At 34.1% G+C, this 11,200-nt stretch overlaps 1 protein-coding gene across 1 annotated transcript; it reads right to left on the bottom strand.

The window, feature by feature from the left end:
* Positions 1 to 426: 426 nt before the first annotated feature.
* On the bottom strand, positions 427 to 1,448 carry LOC133196762 (uncharacterized). The gene has a single exon (XM_061332622.1). The coding sequence runs from the start codon at positions 1,414 to 1,416 to the stop codon at positions 469 to 471; it is 948 nt and encodes a 315-aa protein (XP_061188606.1). The 5' UTR covers positions 1,417 to 1,448; the 3' UTR covers positions 427 to 468.
* Positions 1,449 to 11,200: the final 9,752 nt, after the last annotated feature.

Below are 11,200 nucleotides of genomic sequence, written 5' to 3'. Positions count from 1 at the left end.
TTTTAAAAAGGACAAACACATACACCATTGCTATTTCGATTATTGATTTCATCATCATCGCATCATTTAGTACCCTGCTGCTGAAATATACATGTATATTGTATTAAACTCAGATTAGATTATTTAAACTCTGTCCAGCTGTACATTCATTATCAGATAATGTACACTTAAAACTACTTATGGTTTATTTTTTACTGATGTTGAACATTAAAACGATATTAGACTTGCTTAAAGTCTAGAGTATTGCACTATTGAAAATAAATTATCCCTCATATGTATGTACAGTGTATATATGTACACAAGTTAGAGCCATAGAAATTTCACCTCAACATTATGTCTATTCAAGGACTGATATACCATCTTTACAATTCATTTTTATAAGGTTACTATCGTTTAAGCCACAATATATCCATAAAATTCCAATTCCCTATCGTTTAAGCCACAACATATCCATGAAATTCCAATTCCCTATCGTTTAAGCCACAATATATCCATGAAATTCCAATTCCCTTTTTTAGTTATATCTAGAGGTCGATAAGTCGTCGGAGAGACTTGAGCATGAGGATATAAATTATGCTGAATCAAAAACTCTGTTATTTTTTCCCCTGATTCTTTTCCTCGATGGAATATCCATTCAATGAAAACACCCCGGACGTCAATAGCTTTAAAAAAGGCAGAAGCTCTTTCAAGAGCCTTCCATTCAAACCCTTCTATATCCATTTTGATAAAAGATTTTCTGAACATATTAATACTTGGTAATAGTAATAAGTCGTCCATAACAATAGATGAAATGCTTGTATAATGCTCTCCTGTGGCCGTCCCTCCTTTCTTCCTCTTCACAAAATCAGCGTCCTCATCAACAAAGGTACCGCCATAGTTTCTACTATCTATTCCTAATTCCACATACTTCCTGTTATTTGACAAAGCATTCATCACTATCGTGATAGACTTTTGAAAATTATTTTGAATTATTGAGGCACACACGTGTTTTACATTTAGATATAAAGCATCAATACACAGAACCTTTCTTCCCATCTTAGCCATTGTTAACGAATACACACCTACATTACATCCAATATCTATAAAGTTAACATCCTTTTCATCGTTGTTTATTAATTCGAACACTAGTTGTCTTTTGCGGCCGTCAAAATCACCGGTTTCCACTATTCTTTTTGACACCCATATATCCTTTTTGGGGTCGTATACAGAAATACCGACCGCTCCAGAGGGCGTGTTTAAAACTGAGGATCTATCAACCTTAGGATGATCACACAGTGTTGTATTCTGCTTCCAGGAAATAAGATCATGTGACCATAACGTCACTTCCGTGTTAGACGTCTGTAAAGTTTTATATGATTCTTGTGAAGACAGTCCAGTTTGCGTGTCCGGCGGTTGTGTTCTTGATGAGTAAAACATTACGAGCAGTAAAAGAATCCCTATTCCAAAAGCCAGGCATCTAACAAACGTCTTTGACATAGTGCTGCAATGAAACAATAAGGTGAAGATTTTTTGCTCAAAGCATCACTTTCAAAAATCTTTAATAGAAACACTATATTGACATATCGATATTAATTGTGTGTTGATTGATTGTATGTTGTTTTACGTCCCATTCTAGAATTTACCACTCATATAGAGACGTCACCATAGAGCTTCAAATTTAAACCTATACTTGGCACTCAAGGCTATTGAGCAGTGAGGGTTCCTTATCGTGTCAACGCCTACCTTGACAGAAGGTCTCATCCGAATCGCCCGTGACTTTCACTTCTACGGCACTTCTACGTGCCGGACGTTTGGCAAAGGAACAGTCACTACCTAGGCGCGGATTCAGGAATTTTTTCCAGGGGGGTCAACCCCAGTCAAAAAAAAAATTCCAACCCAGAATTTTCTTGACAAAAAAAAAAAAACAAACAAACAAACAAACAAACAAATCGTAAAATCCATTTCCCTGTAAATTCCAGACCCCCCCCCCTCCCCTCTAGATCCGCACATGCTACCTATGTTTCTTAGATTTATAGCAGCATTTTATTTTTATTTGAATAATGGTGAAAAAAAAGTTTTAATCAGTCCTTCCTAGTCTTTGGAGACCAGGCCCCAAGACCATAAACTGAGAACAGACTTAAGTCAAAATTTCAAACCAATATAATTTTTAAATAATTTTGAGAATGAAACAAAATTTTCATCATATAATTGAAGTTAAATGATATATAAAATTGCAAATCTTTAAGCAAATACATTAAATAAAACGCAAGATATTAAAAATCAAAATTTTGACTTAAGTCTATTCTCAGTTTATGGTCTTGGGCCCAGGTTTTACAACAATCAGTTTGAATTCTGATGGGCACTAATCGTATTCCGTTATATTAGGCAACCTGTTTTTTTTAAATATAAGTTATATATATTCTTATGATAAAGAATGTATTCAAAAACTTCTACATGAGAAGAAGAAAACTGTTACTGTGGATTTCAATGCAACATTTCGATATATTGACGACGCATTATCATTTTACAATAGTTATTTTTCATTTATATTTCAACTCGATATATCACAATGAACGTGAATAAAGGACACTGCAGAGTCTGCTACATCTGCTTTATACTTGGGTATTTAATTTACTATAGACATAATGGCCAACAACAACCTAACTTTATGACAAACTGCATGGATGACTTCAGTTTTTCCATCGTCAGCTTATAGTTATATTTAACAATCACCTGCAAATGGTGTTCATTTCTCCCATTCGATACTCATGAGCATATTCTGAGCACAATCAATTGTTAAACAGAGACAGACTAATGACAAATTAGTTTATGTTACAGGGTTTAAAGTCAGTATTTTGCAAATTCTATGGTCGTTATAATGACCTTGTGTGCAAATACAACCTATTGTTAGATCTTATTTTGACTGAATGTTTCACAACAATTGTGAGGTTTTCATACCATTTTGAATATAGATTAACCTGATCTATAGAGAGGGCCTTTGATGTTTCCGGAACTCTATATTTCTGTTGTTTTAGCCTGTTCACGATTCGTATACTTTACTGGATTTATTACGTTGATCACTGTTCGTTTTCTTCACGTTTTACAATAATTCTTTTTTAATGTGGTCTTTTATAACTACTCGTATTTATCTCTATTTGAAAATGGAAACAGTACATTTGGAATGTAGAAAGCCAGAAACTATTCTGTTGTTTTTAAAACTTTGAGGAATTAATTAAATCTGAATAAATTTTGATTCGTGATTAGGACACTCGTCACAGAGTACAACACGACATAGCAGGTGACACAAGTACCAGGTGTACTAAGCACTGATTGTGAAAATCATTAACGCGTGTTACTGTTATCATTGGTTCTAGTATAATGCCTGTATTCATTGTCACTTCATGTACGAATTTATGCACAATTCCTCGAAGATTAAAGGTTTTTAATGAAGTGCTGAGCAATGAAATAATAATTTCAAAATTCTTTTTGGTTAATAACCAAAAGGTTGGAGAATAAATATACATTTAGGATTGTTTTTACTCCATCTTCGTATGCACTACTAGTTTTTATTTTTCATTATTTTGTTTCAGTCATCGAAGCATCCGACCCCCTCCCGTTTTAGCTGCCGATGAAAAAAAAATTATCAAAAATCTATATTCTGCCCCTAAAATTTCGAATTCACTAAGAGTGTTTATCAAATACAATCATATGAGAGTTTGATTTTAGAATTATTATTTATTGAATTAATTTTTTAACGACTTCATAAATTAAACAGAAAACAAGAAACCTAATGACATATTCAGTTATATAATCTAAAGCAGAGAAGGTTGCCTAGATCTATTCTCAGCAGCATATCCTTTAGTGGGATGTTTGATAAAAAGACCCCCCCCCCCCTCACACACAAACACTCATATACTATTATATTGCTTTTCAACAACCTGGCAGTTACATGTGTACTCAACACTGCTTACTCATCCGGGATAAACTGCTGAGAAATAATTAAGTACAGGTACTTCCATATAAGATTGTACATTCCATCATGGTATAAAAGTATACTTTCCATCATGGTATAAAAGTATATAGACAAACCTCCGGCTATTCTAAACATCCGTAAGTTTTTATGGGACATATATTAAGCGAGTGAATTGGAGCACGTATCGGTTTTTCAATATTTGTATATCAAACAAAAGAAATTGTATTGGAAATTATTCATGCAGAGTCATGTAAACTCTCGATTTCTTTCACTAATTATTGATCCCCGAAATTGATATTTTAATTGTTTTAAAAAATGATTTAACCGAATAAAAGTGATACTTACCAAATGTCAAAAATTCAATAAATTCTAACTGTATTAAACTATAATAACTAATCCATTGACACTTACTTTACAATTAACACAGTAAACCCATGTTATACCTTGATAGAGTTACCTATACCTTCATAATACGAGGGAAATTAATTGATAATTGACAATAAACCAATAAGGCAGATTTTAAGAATGACATATTCTGCAAATGCTGATATGCAAAAAACTTACCTGGTATCTGAAGTGGACAGTGCTAGAATGGCTGTCCAGTTGTGCGATTAAGTTGTCCGGTGTCGCATAATATTTGGTCCGCCTCGTTTAAAGGTCCGGGGGGACCTAATACGATAACATATAAGGTCCGGCTTGCCTCTATAATAAAAGGTCCGCCTTCAGTTTAATATGCAGATTTTTCTCCTTTATTGATTCGAAATTAATAAGCTTTATTAATCTTTTTAAATTATTTAAGGTATAGTTCCTCCCAGCAAAATGGAGTTCCAGGGACGTACATGTATGTACATTGTATATACATGTATACTAACAGGATCAAGTCTCGCGATATCTCGCTAGTTGCTGGATTTCGTTAATCAATTTTAATTAATTATATTTCTAATACTCTGATATATTTCAGTACAAAACCTCAAAATATCTATCAAAAAATTATTCAAAATTTGATGTTAGCACTGATTAACTGTTTGCTCCTTATCGTAGTACATACCTCCCAGGTAGTGCACAAAACAAAAAATATAAAGATGCAAAGATCTGTTGATCGAGTTACCTCATGGGAAAATCATGTACGACATGTGTCTTTTATAGTTTAAGTGATATCAAATTTATCATTGCAAAATAAAAAAAAAAATACAGATATATAATACGCATACCTTCACTGGCACATTGTTCAGTATATAGTGTTCGTAAGTCCAACAATGATCATTTCATTACAGTCTCTTTCCTAACAACTTTGAAGTTTCGACTTACACTTCCCAAAAAGATTTTTCATATCTTTCGAAAGATATTTCATTATATTATTAATAATAATTATGCATAATTCTTACGATTCATATTGAACTTAACTATGAAATAATTGGAGGGTCACTGTAACAGGGACTTGTGTTACGGTGTACTAGCCTATACCCCGTTGTTGTTAAAACAACATGTCTGTGCATTGGGGGTAGGCCTATTGTCTCACTTGACGAAACTTGAAGTCGCATATCCCATGAGTTTTTATAACCATCGTTTCTTATCCAGTTAAAGACTAAAGATTATATCATTCCTGCTCGATATTACCCCGGGGTTAACACTGGTGAAGGAAGATGTGCATTAATTGGCAAAATCACACCTAAGTCAATCGAGTTGAACATTTTAAGCAATAAAACACCCCCCCTCACCCCCCCCCCCCCCAAAAAAAAGGAAAAGATTATAAATGGTCTTGTTTTTTTTTTTTTTTTTTTGGTGGGTGGGGTATAGCAAAATTATGCTGAAACATGTCAAATAGTTTAAATAGTACTGATGTTGTAGACTTTCCTCCCGCCCGCATTAATATTTTTTCCCGGAAAAACGAGTTTGGGTTTAAAGACCCCTCCCCCTTTTGGAAAATGAGCCTAGCATAGGATTTCATTTCCGGAATTTTTTTTAAATGTTGTTCATTTCATTCCCTACATTTTGTAGTTTTCATCTCTGACATTTTAAAATTTTCATCTCTGACATTTATCATCATAAAGTACTTTTCCGGCAATGAAAACAGAATTGAAATTTCCCTTATAGAAAAATTAAAGAATAAATCAAGAATAATTCATTGATTTCCAAGTAATAAGTTCTGCATATATTTAAAAGAATCTTATGAAGATTTTATCCTCGGACACATATAAGTGTAAGTTGTGAATTTTATTCATCTTTTCAAATCAAGATAATCAGATTGAATTTGAGATCAGATAGGTTAAGATAGAATTTATGACATACAGAAACTATGTTTGAGGGAATAAAGTAATCAAAGTTGAGAGGATTCTGTTTTTCGGTGCTTTCAAACAAATATAATTCAGTGGGCATTAAAATTTGGTGATCAAAAATTGCATGTTTTATTATTGAAATTATTTCATTTTATTACTAGACTTTGTATTTTTACTAGACTTAGTGTTGATTGTATTGTAAAATGAAAACAAAAAATGTCGGAAATGCAATGCAAAATTTCGGAAATGACATGCAGCGAGCTTGGAAGAAACAACCCGGCTTTATTATCCACCATAGGAAATTCTCAGTACGCTTCAGTACAGAATTTTCTCCTTTTCCACCTTCTTACTAGGGAAAATCTTATCCACCCATACTATTTACAGAGGAGTTTTACAGAGCAACTTGACATGTATTTCCCCCTAATATAAAAAGGAAAGTGTCTGTTGAGATCGTACTGATATAAAAATTCATAAAACACCACCAAGTCGTGTTCTTTTGTTAATATTTTTTATATTTATTTTGATTTTGGTTTAAATTAGATTTTCTTCGACTTTTAGCGGCTATTTCTTTTTTATTTATGTGTGTGTGATGGGGGGTGGGGTTATAGTTCTCTTGTTGCACGTCATCAACATTACTAATCAAATGATAATATATATCTGTGGTCCCTTAAGACAAATGTTTATGGTTGCACATAGATATACAATACAGTAGACACATCTCCTGCAAATGTACATAGAGTGGATAATTAATTGACATGAAAGTTTTGTCTTTTTGTCAGCATAAATGAAAAAAAGTACACTACTACATGTAGTATATATGCATTTCTTATGCACAATTAGGCCATTCCAAGAGTTTTCTAAGTTAATTTAGGGTCCATCCTAAAATTAAAAACCTAATTATCTTTTTACCCTGGAAAAACACACGAACCAACAAAGAAAAAAAAAAACAATAGGAACTTACAACATTTCCATTATTTTTTGCTTTGTAAATGAGATACATGTATCTGGGCAAAAAGAAAAACATAGGGCGGACCTTTTATTATACTGCGTTTTAAGGTCCGCCCTGCCATTTTAACGAGTTTTTTTTTTTAAGGTATTCAATGTATAACGACCGTATTTTGTACCTAATAAATGAATGGCCCGATATTTTTCGTCAAGTTAGCATTTTAAAGGTGTTATCAAATAAAAGTACTCCACCAAAGGAATTTACAGAATTTTGATTATTGTCCAATTAATTGCACCTTGAATTTTACATTGAAGTCTATGGGCAGCGCATGTTTTATTTAGATACTGTAAAAAGTAATCTGAGCTTCATACAAATCTCTTGGTAAAAATATGCATAATCTCTCTCTTTTTTAAAATATGAAATAAAATAGATTATCTACCACAGATATTTTGACAAAATTAAAATATTCTTCTTTTCATCAAGGGCAGATAACTCTTGGAAAATGTTTAAGGTGAAAAATGGCCGTCTTCTAATATGTTATAAGTCATGTGAATTTGGTTCATTTGTAGTAGTAAAATATCTGAAATATAGAGGGCGGACCTTTTATTATACTGCGTTTTAAGGTCCGCCCTGTCTCTTTCTTTAGTTTGTATGCTACGAAAATAAACCCTGTTCAAAATTTTCACCTTGAAATAGTACGATATCTGAAATATAGAGGGCGGACCTTTAATTATAATGCGTTTTAAGGCCCGCCCTGTCTCTTTCTCTAGTTTGTACGCTACGAAAATAAACCCTGTTCAAAATTTTCGCCTTGTAATAGTAAGATATCTGAAATATAGATGGCGGACCTTTTATTATACTGCGTTTTAAGGTCCGCCCTGACTCTTTCTCTAGTTTGTACGCTACGAAAATGAACCCTGTTCAAAATTTTCGCCTTGTAATAGTAAGATATCTGAAATATTTTTAAGGTCCGCCCTGTCTCTTTCTCTAGTTTGTATCCTACGAAAATAAACCCTGTTCAAAATTTACGCCTTGTAATAGTACGATATCTGAAAAACAGAGGGCGGACCTTTTATTATACTGCGTTTTAAGGTCCGCCCTGCCATTTTGACTAGTTTTTATGTTACGGAAATAAATCCTGTCCAAAAATATTTGCTTTCTAACAGTAAGACATCTGAATTAGGGAGGGGGACCTTTAAATATACTGCGTTTTAAGGTCCGCCCTGCCTCTTTCTCTTATTTTTATGCTACGAAAATAAACCATGTCCAAAATGTTTGTTTTCTAACAGTAGGATATCTGAAATATAGAGGGCGGACCTTTATTATACTGCAGTTATAAGGTCCGTCCTACCATTTCGACTAGTTTTTATGTTACGGAAATAAACCCTGTCCAAAATGTTTGCTTTCGAATGGTAAAATGTCTGAAAAACAGAGGACGGACCTCATATTATACTGCATTTTAAGGTCCGCCCTGTCTCTTTCTCTAGTTTTTACGCTACGAAAATAAACCCTGTCCAAAATTTTCGCCTTGTAATAGTAAGATATCTGAAATATAGAGGGCGGACCTTTTATTATACTGCGTTTTAAGGTCCGCCCTGTCTCTTTCTTTAGTTTGTATGCTACGAAAATAAACCCTGTTCAAAATTTTCACCTTGAAATAGTACGATATCTGAAATATAGAGGGCGGACCTTTAATTATAATGCGTTTTAAGGCCCGCCCTGTCTCTTTCTCTAGTTTGTACGCTACGAAAATAAACCCTGTTCAAAATTTTCGCCTTGTAATAGTAAGATATCTGAAATATAGAGGGCGGACCTTTTATTATACTGCGTTTTAAGGTCCGCCCTGTCTCTTTCTTTAGTTTGTATGCTACGAAAATAAACCCTGTTCAAAATTTTCACCTTGAAATAGTACGATATCTGAAATATAGAGGGCGGACCTTTAAATATACTGCGTTTTAAGGTCCGCTCTGCCTCTTTCTCTAGTTTTTATGCTACGAAAATAAACCCTGTTCAAAATTTTCGCCTTGTAATTATAGTAAGATATCTGAAATATAGAGGCCGGGCCTTTTATTATATTATTTTTTAAAGTCCGCCCTGTCCCTTTCTCTATTTTTCATGCTACAGAAAAGAACCCTGTCTATAATTTTCTCTTTGTAATAGATAGATTAAAACGGGGGATTAAGGTTTTACATAGGAATATCTAGGAAAAAGTCTTCAAAAATCTTCTTAAGAACAGCAATGTCATATTAATATGGAAGCATCATCAGTTAGTGTAGATGTACGTTTGTTCAAATCATGACCCTCGGGGTAGGGTGGGGTCACAATGGGGGATCAAAGTTTTACATAGGATATATATCGAAAAATCTTCTCCACAAGAACAGCAAAGCCATCTTTAGTCAGATTGATATGGAAACACCCTCGGGTATTGTAGATTCAAATTCGTTTAAACCATGATAACCGGTCATATAAAATTAATTTTCCGCCGAAATATGGCTGAAATATAGCCGACTCGGCGTTAAATCCTAATCAATCAATCAAACCATGACCCCCTAGGGGTAGGATGGGCCACAATGCACTATCAGGGTTTAGCATGTGAATGTATAGGAAAAAAATTCTAAAACCCTTTTTTCAGGAACAACAAAGCCATGTTTAGTCACATTGATATAGAAGTATCTTGAGGTAGTGTAAATTCAAGTTTGTTTAAATCATGACTCCGAGGGGTAGGGTGGGGCTAGCGCTATATCTATAAAAATCATGACACCTGGGGTAGGGTGGGGTCACAATAGGGATTAATGTTTTACATTAGAAGATATGTTAGAATAAATTTGCTGATGAAAAACAGCAGGGTCTTATTGACTCAGGTGAGCGTTGTGGCCCATAGGCCTCTTATTTTATGTCAAGGTATTGGAAAATCTTAGGACGATTCTTTTATAAAAGGCAGTGACGAATCTGAATGTATAATGGTAGTATGATGTATATTTATATAGAATATATTCGCCACATACAATCAAAAGATATGAGGTCAGATTTATTATCCATGCATATCACAAAAATGTTATGTTAGAATGATCATTAGTTGTACTGTACCCGTATCTATAGACTTTGATTCATATACTATGAAAAAGAGGGAGTATTTGTTTCTGTATTCATACAATGAATTAGGAAAATAATCACCTTAAAAATAAGAAAGGGGGTCATCAACACTACGTACATAATGTATGTGGTAAATGCCCTGTGTGACAAGTGAAAAGAAATCTGTAATACACCAGATTAGATCAATTGAAGTTGGTGTTTATTTTCTACGTACTTGATACGCAAGGAGCAGATGGAAATATAAAGAAGGTGTTATTGCCATCCCCTCCCCCTCTTCCTCACCTGAGATGCAATGTATTACCGGAAATTTCTCCAGCCAATACCGAAATTATTCATATAACATGCGCGGATCGGGGGGGGGGGGGGGGGGGGTCGGGGACCCCCCATTAGGAATTTGCAGAGTTATTAAAAGTATATACTGAAGTAAATAAAAAATGACTTTGGACCCCCTTAGAAAACGTGGACCCCACCATCACCACCACGAAATAGGTGTTTTTCACGTTTGGGAAATGGATTTTACGTTTTTTTTCTTCCTTGTCAAGAAACTTTTGGGTTAGAATTTTTTTTGACTGGGATGGACCCCCCCCCCCTCCCCCGGAAAAAAATTCTTGATTCGCGACTGTATAATCATTATTCAAAATTGTTTGGTAATATCCGAAACAACATATGTGCAATGTATAGCATTTATGAAAATCGAACTTCAAAAATTCTGTCATGACTATATGAGACCGATTGTATTATTTCCTCCATGGTTACAACAGAGAATGACTGAGGACTTCGAAAAGGATAATTTAAGGACATTGGCAAAGTTCCTAGCTTTCGTAAAGAATTTTTCAAAAACTCTTGAGCAGGTGTAGTGGTACTAAACAATACACTTTATTGGTTTTCACCGCGTAGAAAATTCTACACGGGAGATCACTCTCAATCAAGCTC

This window comes from Saccostrea echinata, unplaced genomic scaffold (assembly GCF_033153115.1).
Source record: "Saccostrea echinata isolate AGI-Se365-2 ecotype Australia unplaced genomic scaffold, CSIRO_AGI_Sech_v1 ptg000030l, whole genome shotgun sequence".
NCBI classification, from domain to species: Eukaryota; Metazoa; Mollusca; class Bivalvia; order Ostreida; family Ostreidae; genus Saccostrea; species Saccostrea echinata.
Note: the sequence above shows the minus strand (reverse complement) of the source record. Positions and strands in the feature narration are given on the sequence as shown.